General features: G+C 34.9%; 1 protein-coding gene and 1 long non-coding RNA gene across 5 annotated transcripts in view; one reads left to right on the forward strand and one right to left on the reverse strand.

The window, feature by feature from the left end:
• Positions 1-4274: 4274 nt before the first annotated feature.
• The window catches only part of LOC138182451 (uncharacterized), a 71981-nt gene continuing 52554 nt past the window's right edge, over positions 4275-23701 (reverse strand). For all 4 annotated transcript variants that reach the window (XM_069118320.1, XM_069118317.1, XM_069118318.1 and 1 more), the window contains 2 exons: positions 22191-22658; positions 4275-5189 (listed from right to left, as the gene is read on the reverse strand). In XM_069118320.1, the coding sequence (XP_068974421.1) occupies positions 4892-5189; positions 22191-22658 (766 nt within the window). In that variant the 3' untranslated portion in view covers positions 4275-4891. The remainder of the gene's footprint in view (positions 5190-22190; positions 22659-23701) is intronic.
• LOC138182665 (uncharacterized) lies at positions 9034-9558 on the forward strand. The gene is made up of 2 exons (XR_011173843.1): positions 9034-9336; positions 9451-9558. It is a non-coding gene; the product is annotated as an uncharacterized LOC138182665 (long non-coding RNA).

The following is a 23701-nucleotide window of genomic DNA, read 5'->3' on the forward strand; positions in this document are numbered from 1 at the left end:
CACTTTGTCAAATGCTTTCTCGATGTTCATGAAGAGGGCTGTACAGTATTGTTTCTTTTCTATTGCTAGTAAAATTTCTTTGACGAGCCTATGCATTTGCTTTATCGTGGAGTGTTTATTTCTGAATCCAAATTGGTGATCTGGTATTAATTTTTCTTTCTCTATTGTTGGTTTTAGGCGATCGCATATTACTTTCTTTAGTATTTTGGAAAACATAGGAAGTAGCGATATTGGTCTGTAAGATGCAGTTTGGTGTGAGTCTTTGCCTGGCTTAGGTAACATTATGATCTGTGTTAGCTTCCATGGATTAAGGAAGTATTAGATTCTTAAAATTGCATTGAATATTATTGTGATTAAACGTATTGCTTCTGGAGAAATTTTTTTTTCTAATTTTGGGGGAATTCTAATTTCTTGTGCTGTTGTATTAGGTATGGTGTAGTGCTTGTCAGTTGGAGTACTAGTATTCTGCGCATTTTCGTCTGAATGACATTTGGTTTTACTGTTGCGAATATTATATGGAATAAATGTATTACAAATGTGGTTGGAAAGTTCTGCAGCTTGCTCTTCGTTGCTTTTGGCCCATGAGTTGTCTGCTTTTCTGATTGCTAGGATTAGTTTTATTGACTTCTTTATTTTGTTCGTAGCTTTCCATAGAGAGTAGTTGACATTATTTCCTTCGCAAGTTTGTTTAGGTGTTTTTGTTTTCTTTTGTTCTATGTTTTTGCCATTTTGCTTTCGCTTTCCTTTTTTCTCTGATTTTGTGGAGGATGTCTGTTGGAATTATTTTTGTTTGCCTGTTGTTTGGTTCATAATTAGTAGTTGCCCATGCTGCTTCTTGTATAATTTCTGTCAATATTGTAACTGCCTGTTCGATGCGTTCGGGTGTTTCTAGTGGAATATTGCAGATAATTTTGCTCTCGATTAGTTCTTTAAATGTTTGCCATTTGGTGTTTTTATCGCAAAGCGACTCTAATTTGATATAAAGTATTGGTCTGCTTGTATATTCTATCATTATCGGTGTATGATCAGAGCTAAGCTCAAGACTGGGTGTTATTTTTAATTTGTTTGCGTTTAGTCCTTTTATAACTGCAAAATCAAGCAAGTCAGGAATTTTGTTTAGATCTGTCGGCCAGTATGTTGGTCTTCCTGTGGATAGTATGTTGAGATTATTAGTTCCAATATATTGTTCTAATATTGCACCTCGAGGTGTGTTAATTCTTGAGCACCATAGCGTGTGCTTTGCATTGAAATCTCCTGCTGCGATGCATTTGTCACCTAAGAATTGAAAATACTGTTCCCATTTTTGTAATGTCATTTTGTGTCGCGGTGATGCATATACTGCTAATATCTGGAAGTAATTGCTGTTAGTTTGTATTGTAATGGTGGATGCTTGAACGTGTTCCTGACTAATTTGACTATGTAAGTGATGTTTGATATCGTTTCTTATTATCACTGCGGCCCCTTCGTGTGCTTTTCCTGAGGGGCGTTTGGTATCATAGATTGTGTAATATGGTATTTTCATGTAAATTATTGAAATGAAATGTGTTTCTGAAACAAGTAATATGTCAATATTATTGTTGTACAGAAATGTTTTAGTTTCCAAGGCCCCTTGTTGGAGGGTATTGGAGTTCCAAGCTGCTATTTTCAGCGTGTCCATTTCTATTTTTTACTTAACATGTTTGTAAGTAGTTGTAGCATGACTGTAATTTGTTGTGTTTGTTGTCTGAGTACTACATTTTGCTCACTTATCATTTTTGTTATTATTTCAGTGTTTTTGATGGATTGCTTGAGCAGTTCCTTGATTTCTGTAGCGTCGTTATTGTTGTTGTTTTGGTTTTGGTTGTTTAAGGGTGGTGTTTGTTTAGTTATTTGTACATAACTTCGGCTACCAAAGGTGCTGATGTTTCTATGGCTAGTGTTCGGTACGTTCTGTACATTTGGTGTTGGCTCTGGTTCTGCAATTTTTTGTTGTGAGGGATAGTTGCTGCATGTTCTGCTTCGAAGCGATGGAAACAGTCTTTGTTGTAGTTGTTTTCTGACTTCGCATTCTTTATAGCTTGCTGGGTGGTTTCCATTACAGTTATAGCATTTTACTTCGTTTATTTTTCCTGTGTATAGGCACTTTGCTCTTAGGTGCTTTTCTGCACATTTGACACACGCCGGGTTTCTGTTGCAGTAGTTTTTTGTGTGTCCGTATTGTTGACACCGTATGCATTGCGGTATGTCCTTCTTATAACGAGGTGGCTCAATTGTTACTATTGTGTTTAGGACTTTTTTAATGTCAAAGATTTCATTGTTGTTAGCTTTGGGTTTAAGTTCTATTAGAAACAATGGTAATGGCTGTTTCGTATCATATCTGTTTATATTATTTATTGTTCTTGCTGAGTGTCCCATTTTTACTAATTCCTCACATATATTTTTTGTGTTTGTCCTTTGGTGTAGACCTCTAATTACTATTTTGTAGCTTTTTTCTGTTTTGAGCTGGTATGTATGATACCCAACGTTTTTCTCCCTTAATGCTTGCGTCACTTTTCTAAAGATTTCTGGAGTTTTTGTTTGTACTTTTACTTGTTCTAGTTTTAATTGCTTTATACCGTAGTTTTCTGTTCCGGCAGTGTTGTTTAATAATTCGATTAGGGGATCTATTATTTGAGCATCTATGTAGATCGGTAGTGGTTTAACGATATGAGTTGTAACCTTTTTCTTTTGGGTCTGTATCCACATCTTCTACCAGTGAGCTGAAAGAGTTTCGGAGTGAAATGTATTGTAGCTTTTGCTTGTATTGTTACTTTTCGGTATATGAAATTTTCGCAGCGCTTGTACCTGGTATTATTTTACGCTTTTTGTGATCTGTTACTATCTTCCAGTTTTCATCAGCAAGTTTTCTTTTTATAAGCTAAAGCTAATCTTTCCTGTTCTTCGTTAGTTGGTTGTTTTCGGCTTAATGTATTTGTAGCTTTATTTATGTAGTATATTCCACCTTTGTTTTGTTATTTTGATTGGCGGTATTTGTTGTTGCATTTTTGAGTTTTTACCATTTTACAGTGTTCGTTGACGTTTTGACCACCTAAATTCACTACTTGCACTTTCACTGAAGCACAGTTTCTCACGTCTGTTTAGCTTGGCTGCTCGTGCGTTCGTGTAAGTAGATTTGCTAATGTGCAGAAATATTTTGACCGATTTATAATCGTCAGTAACTAAAAAACAAAGCCGGAAACGAACTCCTTTTATTCTTGATCTTCGTTTCATTTTGACATCAAGAATCACTCCTTAAATTGTGGAAAATCTGTAGTCCAGCACTCTGTATAGAATATTTGTATTGTATAGGAAAAGACGAAATTATTGATTTATTTCTTCTTTAACATTGACATTAATAAAGGATTTTCAAATAATTATTGTCTTCTGTAGTAGAATATAGTATAGTGTGAAACTATTACGTAGCTATATATCTTATATTTAATTGCGTACTACTAACCAATTAAATTACTAGTCCTTTAATGTGTAAATAGATTATTTTAAAATATGTAATCTTTCTCTAATATCTTTTTTCTATTTTAAATTTTTATTTTTCGAAAGTCTGATGTGATAGAGTATAATAATCATATTGACATTTATCAACTTCAAATTTATAAAAAGATATTTGAAATTTTGTTGGGAGTAAAAAAGATATTTATTTGATTTGATGACTACTTGATCTTTATTTATAAAGTTACATAAAATGGTTAAAGTATAATCAGAAACGGGATTTAGGTGTGAGAGCGCATTCAAAATGCCATTTTTAACAATTTGTAATATGTCAACAGCACACGAAGGAATTTATTTTGATAAATGGAAGTTTTATATCGTAAAAAAAAGGAATTTTTAACCATCGATTATAGCCATGAAGCTTCGCAAAATTATATGTATAGTGACTGAAAAAGTGATGTCAGTCATATGTTTGTCAATGAGAAATCTATAGATTCACAAAAACAACAGTCTTATATGTATGACTGCTTAACAGACAACAAATACTTAATTTCTTATAATTCTTTAATGAAACATCCCCGCATATGGAACCTCTTTTATCTATTTGACTTCTTGAACACCGCAACATCAATTTGGCACTACATAATGTTTCGGAATACCCGTAAGTGCGTACAAATGACGTCACACGCTGAATTCTTTGAAATTTAAATGGTGCACTTCAAAACATAAATTGTAAAATTATACTCAGTATATTAATGTATTATAGAAATAATACTTTAAATCGTAAAAGAGTAAATAATTGTTCAGTGTTATTTGTTGTGAGAAATTTGAATTTTAATATACTTTGATACAAACTTTTATAACATGTATCGTAATTAAATGTTAATGTTAAGCGTAGTGGAAAGGTTAATTATAATCGCCCAAGATTATTATATCAGGAGTCCCATTGAAATCACCGACACTGTTTTCACCGACAACAACTCACCGACACCAGACTTTACCGAAAATGTTACTTCGCTGTGCTAATACTGTCAGTCAGTTAAAGTTGTTATCATTCAAAATTGTTATAGAGCAAATGTATGTCTGGTGTCGGTGGAAAAAGTGTCGGATTTACATAGAACCCTGTATCAGAGGTCAAAAGATCTACATAGTCGATTAGATATTTCTCCATCATTAACTACTTAGCGAAATCTGTGTATGTCATGGTTTAGTAAACCATCGACTACACTTATGGGCGGCATCTCTGAATTCTGGATATATTTTCCACCATAACACATTTTTATCTCCCTTTACACGGCAATGTGTATTCTCTGTTTCTTTATTTAAAATAAAACATTTTCTGGCCCTTGCACTTTTTTAGGGTGGTTTTAATTCTTAACGATCTTAACCGGTTAAATCTTTCGGCCTCTAGCACTGTTAACACAATTTATTCTGTACTGTCAACAATAGCAGTATCGTCAAGAGTATGTAGCCAATTAAAGATCATCATATTTCTTTCATATTTGGATAATTGATTTCCACGTTCTCTTTCAACATCTTTAATGGTCAAAGCATGGTTTCGTTCCTTTTGTCCCAATAGTGCAGGCCCAGTAGTACCTGTTGTTCCAGGGACCAGCAATGTAGTTCCAGAAGCTGTTTGTGCTGCACTCGCTACAACCTCCAACTGATCTAAATTGAATTCGCTTTGTGAAAGTCGCTCCAAAGCACGATATGTTGTTAACAATCTACAAATTATGAAAATTAGGTATTAATATTCAACTGTTACACACATTTCATATACTTCTTTTTTATTGTCATAATTGCTGAAGGAAACATATAAAAATAAGTATTGTTAATTTTCATGCTTTTACTGCCTTATTAATCGTTTTAAAACCCAATATTACGCTTATCAAGAAATGATCATATCAATATTAGTACTAGAATCTTTAATACTATTCTTGATTTGTAATATTACCCTTGATTTGTTATATAGGGTGTAAGAAATGTTTGTCACAGTTTATGTTAAGGAATTAGAACAATACATGGTATCAAGAACGACATCTATTGGAGCGAAATCAAAACATTCCTTTGTTCTAAATCTTTTGTCTCCTAGCTAAACAGTCGTTGATCGCATCCTGTTCTGCATTTATATATAAAAAGTTTTGTCATAAAAATAAAGAATAAGGCGTGGTTAATACAAACCCTACTTCATTTTCATCGCTTTATCTAGTTTTCTAAGAACTGTTTATAATGATGATTTAACATTCTTAGATTAATAGAGATCTATTAAAAAAGTAAACTGCAGAATTGATTTTGACCTTTAAACTCAAGATTAAAATGTTTTTTATTGCATTTCATTCTGTTTTTCTTGCATTTCATTTCTGGAATTGTGTTGCAACTCGTCCGTTTATCTCGAAAAACAACAAAGTTTTATAACTTTTTGGACTAACTTTATTTACAACATACTTATACAGTGGGATATTGATGAAGTAACGAATTTCTGAAGCAATCGAAGCAATGCTGTTAAGTATATACTGTATTGTCTCATTATGGATAAGGTCGTGATTATAAACAGGGCGGCGATAAGCCGAGCTTGATAATGCGAGCGGCAAGAGTAGCGAGACAAATGAAAAGACAGCGGCAGAAAATAAATTAAACTCATAAATTTATATAAGATAACCTATATAGTAACTACGCAACAGAGCAAAGGCCGATATTTGCCATTGTGTATTCCATTATATTTATTCTTTTAGTAGGCATCTAAGCGGTAAATAGATAGTAACGATAAATACTTTGGAATATTTTGGTATCTTTAATCAGGTGTAAGCCTACCTATGGCAAGATAATCATAAGTATTGTAGAAATATACATTTTTTCTTTGCGCGCGCGAGGAGGGGAAAATGCTGTTACGCATATCCAGAGCGGACTATGTGGGACTATGAGAAGAAATAGGGGGTAGCGGCATCATTTTCCCCCTTTTCTGGATGTTTATGCGGAGCTCAATATTGGCGCCACAAATGTCAATTTTACCGTTTATCGCTGCCGCTCTTTGTATAATCACGACCTAACTAATCCCCACTATTTATTTTATTTTAATTTAACGACAAATACAAAAGACGAAGAACATGTGATACTATAGAATCATAAATTTTAGTGGTAATATAAAGGCAATGTAAATACAAAGAAAAATGAAGCCCTACAATGAATAGATTTAGATGAGTCATTAAAATTGATTTCTTTTTATTTGGCGTAGGTGAATGTAACATTGGTGATTGGAGCAAAACAAAATAAAAATAGTAACGTTCTATTGAAGTAATAAATTACAAACTATGCCCGAATAGAAGAATTGAAAACACTATTAATGAAGACAATAAAAAGACATTTTGTTTTTGGATTTCATATGAGGGAGATATGACTATCAGTGTTCGGGATTTGGAGTGGCCGTTGGTTACGTCTCGCGGCTCTCTACATAAACCAGATGTCTAATCATCCTTATTGCGGACCTATCAAAAATCTTAGCATTTTTATAGTTAAGGTTCTTAAGACCGCACAAGTATCTTTTGAGTTAAAGCATTCCTTAAAGTTATTGTCCATTACGAGAAAACACGGGAAACGAATTTTTCCCATGCAATACCATCCACGAGCGTCATTCGATTGGGGACGGCTAGCCCCATCCTTACCCATCAGTCTTTTTCTTATCTAGCTGCTAATTAGCAGAAATAACCGTTGCCCACACTTTCCTAACCAAAATTGCCATTAACCAATCCGCTGGTTCCATGCGTTAAACACACCCATCACCAATTTCCCTCCGCGACAGCACCGAACGACAGTAGTTTTTCAATCTTCAATCGGTCAACATTGTAACTTGCTAGTGATTCTTTCCATGTATACTAAAGAGTGCAAATAAATTAACTAAACATAATACTACAACGCATCTTTAATTTACCTACACCTTGAGCGTTAATCTCATTCACGGATCGCGATCACTTGTGCCTGAGCACGACGTGAGATACTCTGCTTCAGTGAAAGTGCGCAAAGCAGTGAATTTAGGTGAACGAAAAGGCAACAAATACTGGCAAATGGTAAAGCTACAAAATGCAGCAACAAATACTACCAATCGAAATAATGAACAAAGCTGAAATATATTACATAAATAAAGCTACAAAAGAAATGGAAATGATTCAAAACCACGAAGAATACAGCTACGATGACAAACTATCATATCAAGGTGAACACTGGAAGACACCAAAAGCGCACAAAAAGAGTAAAATAATACCAGGCACAAGCGCCATGGGAACTTCACATACAGAAAAGCAACAATGACTACAAGATACCTTACTCCGAAATTCATTCGGTTTAGTAATAGAAGAAATAGATACAGACCCAAAAGAAAAGGTTACAACTCATATCGTTAAACCACTACCGATCTACATAGATGCTCAAATAATAGATCCCCTAATCGAATTATTAAACAACACTGCCGGAACAGAAAACTACGGTATAAAGCAATTAAAACTAGAACAAGTAAAAGTACAAACAAAAACTCCAGAAATCTTTAGAAAAGTGACGCAAGCATTAAGGGAGAAAAACGTTGGGTATCATACATACCAGCTCAAAACAGAAAAAAGCTACAAAATAGTAATTAGAGGTCTACACCAAAGGACAAACACAAAAAATATATGTGAGGAATTAGTAAAAATGGGACACTCAGCAAGAACAATAAATAATATAAACAGATATGATACGAAACAGCCATTACCATTGTTTCTAATAGAACTTAAACCCAAAGCTAACAACAATGAAATCTTTGACATTAAAAAAGTCCTAAACACAATAGTAACAATTGAGCCACCTCGTTATAAGAAGGACATACCGCAATGCATACGGTGTCAACAATACGGACACACAAAAAACTACTGCAACAGAAACCCGGCGTGTGTCAAATGTGCAGAAAAGCACCTAAGAGCAAAGTGCCTATACACAGGAAAAATAAACGAAGTAAAATGCTATAACTGTAATGGAAACCACCCAGCAAGCTATAAAGAATGCGAAGTCAGAAAACAACTACAACAAAGACTGTTTCCATCGCTTCGAAGCAGAACATGCAGCAACTATCCCTCACAACAAAAAATTGCAGAACCAGAGCCAACACCAAATGTACAGAACGTACCGAACACTAGCCATAGAAACATCAGCACCTTTGGTAGCCGAAGTTATGTACAAATAACTAAACAAACACCACCCTTAAACAACCAAAACCAAAACAACAACAATAACGACGCTACAGAAATCAAGGAACTGCTCAAGCAATCCATCAAAAACACTGAAATAATAACAAAAATGATAAGTGAGCAAAATGTAGTACTCAGACAACAAACACAACAAATTACAGTCATGCTACAACTACTTACAAACATGTTAAGTAAAAAATAGAAATGGACACGCTGAAAATAGCAGCTTGGAACTCCAATACCCTCCAACAAGGGGCCTTGGAAACTAAAACATTTCTGTACAACAATAATATTGACATATTACTTGTTTCAGAAACACATTTCATTTCAATAATTTACATGAAAATACCATATTACACAATCTATGATACCAAACGCCCCTCAGGAAAAGCACACGAAGGGGCCGCAGTGATAATAAGAAACGATATCAAACATCACTTACATAGTCAAATTAGTCAGGAACACGTTCAAGCATCCACCATTACAATACAAACTAACAGCAATTACTTCCAGATATTAGCAGTATATGCATCACCGCGACACAAAATGACATTACAAAAATGGGAACAGTATTTTCAATTCTTAGGTGACAAATGCATCGCAGCAGGAGATTTCAATGCAAAGCACACGCTATGGTGCTCAAGAATTAACACACCTCGAGGTGCAATATTAGAACAATATATTGGAACTAATAATCTCAACATACTATCCACAGGAAGACCAACATACTGGCCGACAGATCTAAACAAAATTCCTGACTTGCTTGATTTTGCAGTTATAAAAGGACTAAACGCAAACAAATTAAAAATAACACCCAGTCTTGAGCTTAGCTCTGATCATACACCGATAATGATAGAATATACAAGCAGACCAATACTTTATATCAAATTAGAGTCGCTTTGCGATAAAAACACCAAATGGCAAACATTTAAAGAACTAATCGAGAGCAAAATTATCTGCAATATTCCACTAGAAACACCCGAACGCATCGAACAGGCAGTTACAATATTGACAGAAATTATACAAGAAGCAGCATGGGCAACTACTAATTATGAACCAAACAACAGGCAAACAAAAATAATTCCAACAGACATCCTCCACAAAATCAGAGAAAAAAGGAAAGCGAAAGCAAAATGGCAAAAACATAGAACAAAAGAAAACAAAAACACCTAAACAAACTTGCGAAGGAAATAATGTCAACTACTCTCTATGGAAAGCTACGAACAAAATAAAGAAGTCAATAAAACTAATCCTAGCAATCAGAAAAGCAGACAACTCATGGGCCAAAAGCAACGAAGAGCAAGCTGCAGAACTTTCCAACCACATTTGTAATACATTTATTCCATATAATATTCGCAACAGTAAAACCAAATGTCATTCAGACGAAAATGCGCAGAATACTAGTACTCCAACTGACAAGCACTACACCATACCTAATACAACAGCACAAGAAATTAGAATTCCCCCAAAATTAGAAAAAAAAATTTCTCCAGAAGCAATACGTTTAATCACAATAATATTCAATGCAATTTTAAGAATCTAATACTTCCTTAATCCATGGAAGCTAACACAGATCATAATGTTACCTAAGCCAGGCAAAGACTCACACCAAACTGCATCTTACAGACCAATATCGCTACTTCCTATGTTTTCCAAAATACTAAAGAAAGTAATATGCGATCGCCTAAAACCAACAATAGAGAAAGAAAAATTAATACCAGATCACCAATTTGGATTCAGAAATAAACACTCCACGATAAAGCAAATGCATAGGCTCGTCAAAGAAATTTTACTAGCAATAGAAAAGAAACAATACTGTACAGCCCTCTTCATGAACATCGAGAAAGCATTTGACAAAGTGAACCATGAAAGCCTCTGACAAACAATCAAAAAATATTTCCCGGAACAAATCGACCACTTACTCAAATCATACCTAAGCAACAGAACCTTTGTAGTAAAAATAAAGAATGTATATTCTGAAGTAAAAGACATTAAGACAGGAGTACTGCAAGGAAGCGTCTTAGGACCAATATTTTCTTTTATTATTATTTAATTTTTACTTTACAATTTGTCCAGGTGGACATTTGGTAAATTTTTCTAACTTAATAGGACCAATATTATACACATTATACACGGTCGACGTACCAACAACTACCAACAGCAAAATACTGACATTCGTGGACGACACGTCTGTACTAGTCAGCCACACTAATCTAGAAACAGCAGTCACATTATTACAAGAGCGTATCATAAAAATAGAAAAATGGCTACAAGATAAACAAATAAAGGCAACCCCCAGTAAATGCAACCATATTACATTTACACTACGAAAACGGAAACCACCAAATATCCAATCAGACAGATGTACTGGTTAACTAGTTGAAATTCTAAACACAGCGTAGAAAATAAACTAAAAATTTACGAGGCGATCATACCAGGTCTGTAAGTATGAAACCAGAATTTGCCTATAGATGGCTGATAATGTAGTTATCACTAAACTGCGTCATTGATGCCAAAAGTCTTTGTTGACATCTCACAAACATTTTCGACTCAGAACAATACAAGTTTCATACAACAGCATAGTTTGTAATAGCGTTGAACATGTCAAATTTTGTGCCTGGAAACTACGATTTGCGGACAGCATTGATTTTCTGTTACCATTTGAAGAAAACTGCTGCAGAATCACATCGAATGCTTGTCGAAGCTTACAGTGAGCATGCTCTTGGTAAATCACAGTGCTTTGAGTGGTTTAAAAAATTCAGAAGTGGCAATTTTGACGTGAGGAACGAAGAACGTGGAAGACCACCGAAAAAGTTTCAAGACAGCGAATTGAGCTGTTAAAACCTGGCGAAACCGTTAATACTGAGCGCTACCGACAACAAATGATCGATATGAATCAAGCTTTGCGCGAAAAACGACCAGAATATCAAAAAAGGCAACACAAAGCAATTTTGCTTCATGATAATGCACCATCACATACAGCAAAACCGGTCAAGGAAACGATTGAAGCGTTCAGTTGGGAAATATCTTCGCACGCGGCTTACTCACCAGACTTGGCTCCATCCGATTACTATTTATTTGCATCGATGGGACACGCACTTTCTGACCAGCACTTCACTTCTTACGAAAATGTACGAAAATGGCTCGATGACTGGTTTGCCTCAAAAGAGCGACAGTTTTTTTGACGTGGCATCCACCAATTGCCAGACAGGTGGGAAAAATGTATAGCTAGCGATGGGCAATACTTCGAATAAAATATTTTTAATCATTTTCATACAATAAACGTGTATTTTCTATACAAATATTCCGCTGGGGGTAGCCATCCACATGTTATTTAGCAATTACGCTAGAAAAGTTTACCAAATGTCTAGCTGAACAAATTGTAAAGTACAAGTTAAATAATAAAAAAGAAAAACGGTTCGCGATATCAACCGATCGGTTGCAATCTGACTGATCGCCAATTAGTTGAGAACTCGCATCAGTCAGTGCTCTGATTTTACAGGTAAAAGCTTTACATTTTTACAAAAACAATGATTAATAATGATGGAAACTTTACTGCGAGTAAAATATGACTGAACAATTTTAAACATCGATATGGAATTTACCAAAGTACTCATTCAAGTAGAAAAGCTATCTGCCGGCCATGCAGCAGTTACACGATATAAAGAGATAAGTCTGTACCAATTGTCCAAAACTTTGCCATTAGAACTAAAGAAGAAAACTTCAGTTTATTAAAAAGGAGAGAAGAATGCAATTCTTTCGCGTATACTACGACTTAGGAGATTATAAGCTCTACCTTCTTGTAATTGGTAATTCAATAAATGCAAAAGCATTTACACATGTTAGTGGCAATATTCTACCATGTAGATATACACTACTTATAGTAAAACGGCTTAGATAATCATTTTCATATCTTGGAATCAATTTCATATCGACTTTGTAGTATTCATAACAAAATTTTTAAAGAACAAAAATATTCGTTTGAGGACTGTGTTATTAATAGGTCCATGTAATGTAATGGATCATCCCTCCTAGGAAACAATAAGTTCCGTTCAAACAAAATTAAGGTAATATTTTTATCTTCACGTGTGACACCGATTTTGCTCGTCAAATTGTTTTAAAGGTATTGAAGAGGAATTATAAATAATTCTTGTTCGTTTTATTATTTCGTTGACTAGTCTGTGCATTTGCTCTATAGTGGAGTGTTTGTTTCTGAATCCGAATTGGTGATCCGGTATTAATTTTTCCTTCTCTATTATTGGTTTTATGCGGTCGTAAATTACTTTCTCTAGTATTTTAGAGAACACAGGAAGTAATGACATTGGTCTGTATGATGTAGTTTGATGTGGGTCTTTGCCTGGTTTAGGTAACATTATGATCTGTGCCAGTTTCCATAGTTTAGGAAAGTATTGAATTCTTAGTATTGCGTTAAATATTATTGTGATTTGTCTTATCGCTTTTGGCGGAAGGTTTTTCAAGATTTTACCATTGATTAGGTCGATTCCTGGTGCTTTATTATTTTTTGTTTTCTCGATTATGTTTATAATTTCTTGTGCTGTTGTTTTGGGTATGGTGTAGTGTTTGTCAGTTGATGTACTAGTGGTTAGCGCATCCTGGTCCGTATGACTATTGTGGTTGCTGTTGTTGATATTATGTGGTGTAAATGTATTGCATAGGTGGTTGGAAAATTCTTCAGCTTGCTCTTTGTTGTTTCTTGCCCATGTGTTATCTGCTCTTCTGATTGCTGGGACCAGTTTTATTGTCTTCTTTATTTTTTTTGTGACATTCCATAGGGAGAACTACAACTGTAGTTCTCGTGTGCAGATAGTGACTCAATGAACTTTGTGAACTCGTTGTTGTTGTGTTCTTTTATTTTGCTTTTTATTTTCTTTGCAAGTTTGTTTAGGTGTTTTTTGTTTTCCTTTGTTCTATGTTTTTGCCATTTTACTTTCGATTTTCTTTTTTCTCTAATTTTTTCGAAGATGTCTGGTGGAATTATTTTTGTTTGTCTATTGGTTGATTCAGGTATGGTGATTGCCCATGCTGCTTCTTGAATAGTTTCTGTAAATGTTGTTACTGCTTGATCGATGTGTTCAGGTGTTTTCAATGGGATGTTGCAGTTGATTTTGATCTCAATTATTTCTTTAAATGTTTGCCATTTGGTGGTTTTATTGCATAGTGTCTCTGAATTGCTGTAAAGTATTGGTTTGTTTCCGTATGTAATTATTATTGGTGTATGATCGGAGGTAAGCTCGAGGCTGGGTGCTGTGTTTAGTTTATTTGCGTTTAGTCCCTTTGTAACTGCAAAATCAAGTAGGTTAGGTATTTTGCTCGGGTGTGTCGGCCAGTATGACGGTCTTCCCTTGGATAATATATTGAGGTTATTGTTTCTAATGTAGTTTCCCAAGGTTCTACCTCGAGGTGTAGTGATTCTTGTTCCCCACAGTGTGTGCTTTGAGTTGTAGTCTCCAGCTGCGATATACTTGTCGCCTAAGTGTTGAAAGTACTCTTCCCACATTTGTGATGTAATTTTGTGTCGCGGTGGTACATATACTGCTAACAAATGTAAATGGTTACTGCTAGTTTGTACAGTAACGGTGGTTGCTTGTATATATTCCTTACTAACTTGGCTGTGTAAGTGGTGTTTAATGTCGTTTCTTATTATTACTGCGGCCCCTCCGTGTGCTTTTCCTGAAGGATGCTTGGTATCATATATTGTGTATTACGGTATTTTTATGTAACTTTTTGTAGTGATGTGTGTTTCCGATACGAGTAGTATGTCGATATTATTGTTATACAGGAATGTTTTAATTTCTAGGGCCCTTTGTTGTAGTCCGTTAGAGTTCCAGGCTGCTATTTTAAGCATGTCCATTTTTATTTTTTGCTTAGCAAGTTTGTGAGTAGTTGTAACATGACTGTTGTTTGTTGTACTTGTTGCCTTAGTATTGTGTTTAGCTCACTTACCATTTTTCTTAATATCTCCGTACCTTTAATGGATTGTTTGAGCATTTCTTTGATTTCCGTATCGTCTTCGGTGTTGTTGCTTTGATTCTGATTGTTTGTGGGCATTGCTTGTCTAATATTTTGGGTTACTTGCGCGTAACTTCGGTTTCCTTGGGGATCTATGTTTCTGTTTATAGCTTTTGGTTCATTTTGTGCTTTCAATGTTGCTTCATTATCCGTTATACTTTTGTTGTGGTTGGTAGTTATTGTTTGATCTATTGCGAAGTGGTGGAAACAGTTTACGTTGTAATTGTTTCCTGATTTCGCATCCTTTATAGCTGGCTGGGTGGTTTCCATTACAGTTGTAACATTTTACTTCATTTATTTTCCCTACGTATGGACAATGTGTTGTTAAATGATTTTTTGCACATTTAACACATGCCGGGCTTCTGTTACAATAATTTTTAGTGTGACCGTATTGTTGACACTGCATGCATTGTGGTATATCTTTTTTGTGGCGTGGTGGTTCCACTGTTACTATCGTATTTAGAATTCTTGTGATTTCGTAGATTTCCTTATTGTTGGTTCTAGGTTCCAGTCCTATCAAGAATATTGATAATGGTTGCTTCGTATCGTATCTTGTCATATTGTTTATTGTTCTTGTTCGGTGGCAAATTTTTGCTAATTCATCACTTAGTTTTTTTTGTGTTTGTCCTTTGGTGTAGACCTCTAATTACTATTTTGTAGCTCCTTTCCGTTTTGGGCTGGTACGTGTGGTATATAGCGTTTTTTTCTTTTAATTCTTTTATCACTTTCCTATAATTTTCTGGGGTGTTTGTTTGAATTTTTACTTGTTCTAATTTTGCTTGTTTTATTGTGTAGTTCTCCTTCCCAACTATATTGTTTAGTCGATCAATAAGCGGGTCTATTATCTGAGCTTTGACAAATATTGGTGCTGGTTTTGTAGTGTGCGTTGATTGAGTTATGTTTTTGGTTGATGGGTCGTCGTCTATTTCTTCCGTTAGTGAGCTGACGGAGTTTCTTAATGGTAATTCTTGCAGCCATCGCTGCTTTTCTGTATCTAGATTTTCTGTTACTTTTCGTTTCTTGTTATAACTTGCCACCTTCTAGCCTTCATCCTGTTGGGTTAATTCGTTATCGGTATTATTCTCTTCTTTGTTGGATATTGTTTCCATTTCAACCTCGTTCGTAGCTGAGCATTCCCGTTCTTCGTTTATTGGTTGGCTTGGTTTTGATATGTTTGTTGTTTTATTTATGTAGTATTGTTCATCTTTGTTAATTATTTTTATCGGTGGGATGTGCTTTTGCATTTTGGTATTGCTTATAGTCTTCTTAGTAGAAGACACGGGTTTCCACCATTTAGCTATGGGCGTTGCCGTCCGCAATTTTCTCTTCCCCACTTGCCGCACTTTTTCTGAAGCACTGTTTTACACGTCCGTTTAGCACGGCTGCTCGGGCAGAACTGATCCGGCGAAAGTGAATAGAAACAAATACAATCCAAGTGTTTCCTATCTTATTAGTGAAAAATTCCAACGCTCCTAAGCTCTACCCGAATCATAGCCTCACAGCCTCTCGACTAGTTACTCAACTTGAATTAACTAGCTCGATGATGGCCCAAGAATCGCGACCAGGCTCTCTGGAGCAAACCGCACCGCACCGCGCTACCGCCTCCGTGGCAAAAAAGCAATATATCCCTCAATACTATTGACACCAAAAACATTAGAAAGCGTAAACTAGAATCAGTGAAAACAAACGCAAACGCTAATCAGAACGAACAGTCAAGAAGGTGTGTAACCACATACAATAGAGATACTCAATACTAGAATCCACAAACGACTCCATGCACGTTACAGATTCACCAACTAACCAACATACGCAAAAAAATTCCCCTTCCCCACCTATATTTGTTGATGATGTCATCGATATACAAACAATGATAAAGTCGATTGAGAAAAAAATCAACAAAGAGGAATATAAACTAAAAATAAATAATAACCAAGTCAAAATTCCGCCGGCTAACCCAGACTCATATAGAAAGATAACAAAACTATTAAAAACATTGAATGATAACTTTCACACCTACCAACTTAGACAAGAAAGGCCTTATCGAGTGGTACAACGCAACATCCACCACTCGGCTAACTTAGACGAACTGAAGTTCGAACTCCTTAAACTTGGTCATGAAGTAATTAACATCAGCAACATAAGACATAAAATCTCAAAACACCCGCTATCCTTATTTTTCATCGACTTCAAACAAAAACCTAATAACAAACAAATCTATAACATAACTCGACTAATGAACACGGTAGTAAAAATCGAACCTCCTTTAATAAAAAAAGAGATAGTGCTATGTAAAAGGTGACAAAGGTACGGTCATACGCAGAAATACTGCAATCATAATTTCCGTTGCGTTAAATGTGCAGGTACACACCTCACTGAGCAGTGCACTAAATCACTAAACCACTGTCAAGGAGACCATCCTGCTAACTACAAAGGTTGCTCAGCCTACAAAACCCTATACATAAAAAAGAATCCTACACTCAGAGCCAAAGAGACAACCAATCAAATACTCCAAAATTCACTACTACTTCAATTTCCTATGCCCAAGCAGTACAAGGAAATCAAAATAATCCGAAAACCCATAGTAACCATTCTCAAAATAGTGTTCCCAATCCACAAGACACAGACAACTTCTCTAGACTCGAAAAATTAATCGAAAAACAATCAGGACAAATAAATAACTTACTATTATTATTAACACTCATCATGGATAAATTAATACGCCCCGACGCAAAATAAAACCAAGACGCATAGCTCTTTGGAATGCCAACGGTCTAGCTCAAGACAAATTCGAATTAGAACTCTTCCTAAAACAACAGCAAATCGACGTAATGCTCATATCTGAAACCCACTTCACCGACAAAAACTATCTGAAAATAAACGGTTATAACTTCTACCATACCCAACATCCCAGTCGAAAGACTCGCGGCGGCACCGGAGTCATTATCAAATCCAGCATTAAGCATTACGAGCTTCCATCATTCCAGAAAGACTAGCTCCAAGCTACAAACGTAGCAATAGAAGACTGCCATGGCACAATCACCACTTCAGCAGTATATTGCCCTCCCAGACATTCCATTGCTAAAGAAGACTTTGATAACTTCCTTGATGCTCTGGGCAATAGATTCATAGCTGGAGGAGATTATAACGCCAAACATACCCAATGGGGCCGCAGACTTGTCACAGTAAGAGGCAAAAATCTCTTGAATAGCATGATCACCAACAATCAACTACCTCACCACATATGAACAGTTCAACAATTATCGAGAATCCACCTAATGGCTTTATCCATAACCAACACGCCAACTGGCAACTCTTTAGAAAAGTCTTTAATCACTCAACTTCAGCCTCCATTTCACTAAACACAAATGAAGATATCGAAACAGCCACGGAATACTTAAACACGACCATAATAAACGCTATCCGCTCCTCCACACCTACTAAGACTTCTATCAGCAAACATGAAATATCCCCATTACATATTAAAAAAATCGCAGAAAAACGTAGACTAAGAAGAGTATGGCAGACCCATAGAACACCGGATGACAAACGCAATCTAAATAACGCAACTAGGAAGTTAACCAAAATCATCAAAAAATATAAAAATGACTGTTTTCAAAAATATCTCGCCGATTTGTCCCCCACAGCTGACTCCAACTACTCACTATGGAAGGCTTCCAGGAAACTCACGCGTCCCCCGCAAATAATCCTACCAATTCGCTGCCCGCAAGGCGGATGAGCGCGTAGCTCTAAAGAAAAAACCAACCTGTTCGCTAAACACCTCTCCAACGTATTCAAACCTCATTCCTCCAATATCGCCCCGAAAATAACGGAATACCTGCACTCTCCCTTCCAAATGTCTCCTCCTATTGAACCTTTCACTTCTCTAGAGGTTACAGAATTAATCCGTCGCCTAAATTCCAGGAAAGCATCGGGGCATGACCAAATAAGTAATACAGCAATCAAGGAACTTCCCATAAAACGGATTTCACTCATCACATCAATTTTCAATGCAATCCTTCGCCTTGAATATTATCCGAAGCCCTGGAAAATATCAATGATAACTCTCATCCCTAAACCCGGAAAACCAATACACGAAGCTAGCTCCTATCGCCCAATTAGCCTTCTACCCACTTTGTCAAAACTATTCGAAAAGATGCTCACGAATCGACTCCTTCCACTCTTAGAGGAATTGAAAACACTGCCAGATCGCTAATTCGGTTTTCGGAAGCAACATTCCACGATAGAACAAATTTATCGTTTAACACACAATATAAGCCAAAACCTAGAAAAGAAAAAATACTACTCTGCAGTATTCCTAGACATTCAACAGGCATTCGACAAAGTGTGGCATGAAGGACTTTTCTTCAAACTGAAGAAGGTCTTACCACACACATATTACTCCATCCTAAAGTCCTACCTAACCAATAGACAATTCATGGTCAAATAGTTAGACGCCACAACCGCAACATTTCCAATAGAAGCCGGCATACCCCAAGGCAGTGTACTTGGACCCTTACTGTTCTCCATCTACACTGCCGATTTACCAACCTTAGCAGAGATAAAAACAGCGACTTTGCTGACGACACAGCACTACTAGCATTCCACTCAGAGCCAATAATGGCATCCCACACTCTCCAGCGAGGTCTTGACTCCATGGAAAAGTGGTTCCACAAATGGGGCTTCAAAATTAACGAAAATAAATCCACAGGTATCCTTCACGCTGCGAAAACAAACCTGTCCTCAGGTGACCATTAGCAATATCACAATTCCTAAGAAGGATTCAGTCAGATACCTGGGCATGACTCTAGACAGGAGATTGGTATGGAAACAACACATCATAGACAAATCGAAGCAACTCAAGGCTGAATTTAAAAAATTTTACTGGCTCATTGGCCGTCGCTCCAACTTAAGCGCTCAGAACAAAATAATGCTATATAAAGCCATACTAAAACCTGTTTGGACAACCACCACAACCCATTATTCACCCAACTACTTGACACGACGGACCAGATCCGCAGACTAAAAAGAAAATACCCTTTAGATTGAAGCATCAGATTCAACTAGAAACAACATAATATAAATTATTATAAACCAAGTTATTGTAGCACGCCAAATGAAGTTACTTAAAATTCTCAACGAGAATTGATTGTAAGTAGTCTACCAAATAAAAACAAAAAAAAAAAAAAAATTCCAGACAGACAAACAGATAAACAGAAAAGTAAGCTAAATGAAAACCATTAAAAATTAGGCGTGAAGAAGGTGCTTCCATATACAGGGTATCTCATTGTGGTTTACCCACTCAATTATCTTTTAAAATATTCAATATTCAAAAAAAAAATGTTCCAAATAAAATTTACTTGGTTTCGACAGGGACATCTTGTGATGGGTACAAATTTTATCTAGGAGGACGCGCTCTTGTGAATTTAAGATAACCTTTATTTTTTAAAATGCCACTATATGTTTTTTATGCGTCATTTGATTCTTATTCTAATTCTGCAAAAAGTATTAAAGTTCTTGGATCGAATAATGATTAGTTTAAAGGATATTTTAACTGTAATGTTGCAGAAATTATCATATGTAGGATAAGGAAAACATAAACAAAAAAGTATTGCGTTTTCGTTTCTTATCATTTATGTGATAAGTATTACAACATTAAAGCTAAAATGTCTTTTAAACTAAACATTTTTCGACCCAAGTATCTTAATAACTTTTTGAACAGAATTAAAATATACATTGAATGGTGTATAAAGAAATGTATAATTCCATTTAAGAAAAGACAAAGATCACCTTGATATTTCGAAGACACACCCATTTAAATAAGATTTGTCATCATCACAAGATGTCCCCATTGAAATAAAGTAAATTTTAAACATTTTTTCCGAATAATGAATATTTTAAGAAATAATTGTGTGGATTGATTAAAATGAGACACTTGTAGATACAATTGTATATGTATATGAATAATAAATAGATGTGTATGTTATGTACTATGATATGTTACATATTATGTATTTATACAAACAAGCAACTGCATTTCTTATGAAATAAATGCCTATCGTGCATATTTTTTTTTTAATTTTTCTTTCTAAGGCTATACGCGCACTAGCGACAATTTGTTGCGCGACAATTTTGTCACTCTTGCTCGCATCAATCAAAAGTTCAATTTTTTCTTTTTCTAGTAACAAGAAGGTTTGAAAAAGGCAAGTTGTAGTCGCATCGGCAAATGCTCGATTATCTAATGCGTTTTGGTTCTTCATGAAACGGTTTAATGGAGGTTTCATTGTGTTTACATTTCAATGTCACATATGATGTAAATAAAGACAATCATTTGAATATTTACTGTGAAGAATGTATAATACCATAGTAAAATATAATAGTGGTTAATCAACTTATTATTCATATTTGTAGAGTAAAGTAAATTAAATTTAATATGATCCGATCAGATTATAGTTGACATAGAAATGTTCTCGTACTGCTTCGTGCCATTATTGAAACAACAGAAAATTAATGAATAACGGAACAGTATAATGCCTAGAAAAAATTTTAAGTTATTATAATTTTTAGCGACTCGATCAGTACTTCAGTCAAAAACTTTTAGCACAATTTCCTGCTGAAGATCAAACGTTTCGTTGTCGTACGTGCATATCTATTGATGATGGCTTTGTATAATACAGCTTATCGCTATATTCACTTATAAAAGTGGCTCTTCCAATAGCAACCATTTAAGTCAAAAGAATGCTAATTTGGGAAAATAGAATTTTCAATCCTCCCCCCACGATTCAGAGATTGTAAATTTGTGAGCAGGGATCATTGACAATAATATTGACCTTGTCTATTTACCTGCACAGACTGACAAGTTAAAATCAGTTACAATCTCTATGTTTACAACATAACTGCACTAACTGTTATAGTCCATCACATTTTTCTTGACTAGTTCGAAAATTTTTAATCGATTGAAACTTGTTGTCTTCCATTATTCCATTTTTCCATTATTTTTCCATTATTTTTTATTGAATTTGGATATATTTTATCAATAACACGAAGTGAATTTTTACATACCATACTAATAGATGGCACCAATTCCATAATTGATACTATTACCAAAGTGTGTTGGTGAAGAATCAAATGATAAAATTACTTATGTATCTACTTAGTCTAACAGCTAATGAGACTTTAATATAACTTTCAAGAGAATGGTTAGGTTGCACTAGATAATTCCAGTATTATATGCTGAGATTTAATTAAGATAATATTTAGAACTAACTAAGATAGGAATGTAATGTATCAAACTAAAGCAAGAATTAAAAGTAACTGAGAAACTAACTGAGATTTAATCTTGTAATAAGTAGGATACAGTGCAATAAACAAATACCTTGAGTATCAAGATCAAAATCTATTTTGTGATCTATTTTTTGACCGATCTCTATTTATTTACGAAGAAAATATAAAATTGAATAATAATTAATAATTAATTCTTAAACCAACCTTCGGCGTATATAATTTTGGCGAACCTTCTTATTCACAGACCTAACAAAATCAGCTCCTGTGAAAGGTATGGATGGATGTGATGCAGTAGAAGGTTGTTGAGCTGATTGAGAACTGGATGTTTGTTGCTGACATTGTTGTTCTTGCATAGCTCCGCCATGAGGACTAGGAAGTTGCGATGTATTGGCGACTGGTTCACCAACAGCAACCCATGTGCTGCAGGATCTCGAAGCATGATCAAGTCGTGCATGTTCCAAAAGCAAAGTATTTCTTTGGGCAGTGTTAAGGGCCAAAGTAGATACAGCTGATCGCAACCCATTCGGCCCTAATATATCTGGACTTGGCAGTTGAGATACGTCGCTCGTGCTAAAACTTTTGCGAAGTCCAAGTGCCGAAGAAAGTACTCCACAACTACGAATTAATTCATTTTCTTCTTCAAACCAAAGAATTTCTGGTATATCTGCTGGCCTAAGGAAATGAAAGAAAAAATGATGTAGTTGCATCAAGTCCTTAAATATCTTAAATTAATTATATTAGATTTTCCCAAATTTCTACATTTTAACCCGATTAGTTGAAGGAAATACAGAACTAATTCTCCATAACATTGCATTGCATTTTACTGTAACTAAATGTTTTTTAATTTTAGTAAATAAATTTTACTGTATAGTTAATATGTTCAATATCAAAAGGACTAGTTGTAAGAGCTGTTTTCTTACTATTTTATATGTTAAGAAATTAGCATATTATTATTTGTCGTAAAAGTTTAGATGAAATATAACAACTTTATTTTAGTAATAACGCAAGATGACATATATTAATAGTGAAATAAAAAAAAGAATAATATTAGAAATAAAATGGCATGTCCGCATTCCATATCAAAGATTTGTATCTCTTTCAAAAAACATAAATCAAAAGATTTTTTTAAGAGGATATAACGCAACACATAACATCCGTCCTCTATTTATTTCTTAAGACACGGCACTAAAAATGTATCCCAAAATTTGATTATATTTATATTATGTTTTGTGAATGAAATTATAAAATATTTTGTTTGAATTATGCGAACATGCAGAATGAGGATTAAATTTACATTAGATTATGAAAGGTAGAAACAAATAATTTTTTATTTTAGATAAAATTTTCTTGTCAGGTTATATTCTATCATTTTTCTATATAATTTATAAAATAATCAGTTTATTTCCGTTAATCTTAATTTTTTGTCCTCTTTTTCTTACGCAATAATATCGATTTTTTATACTTAGCGTTTCCGCAAAATTATATTTTTTTCTACGTTAAATATAGTTGCGGAGTATAGTTGCGGAGTATAGTTGCGGACATACAATTATCGTATTATCTACTGACGATGAGCGTTATTTTGTTACTACGTGTGCATTGTTCACTATTCAATAATAGTACATGCTACTGCGAAAACGGGTGAAGAAAGTCACTCGCCTGCATTGAGCATTATGGCGCAGCTATGCGTCTTGTCAATGAAAGAAATTAGCCTAGAG

Source organism: Bombus flavifrons, chromosome 8 (assembly GCF_040668555.2).
Source record: "Bombus flavifrons isolate JBK064 chromosome 8, iyBomFlav1_principal, whole genome shotgun sequence".
Lineage (NCBI taxonomy): Eukaryota > Metazoa > Arthropoda > Insecta > Hymenoptera > Apidae > Bombus > Bombus flavifrons.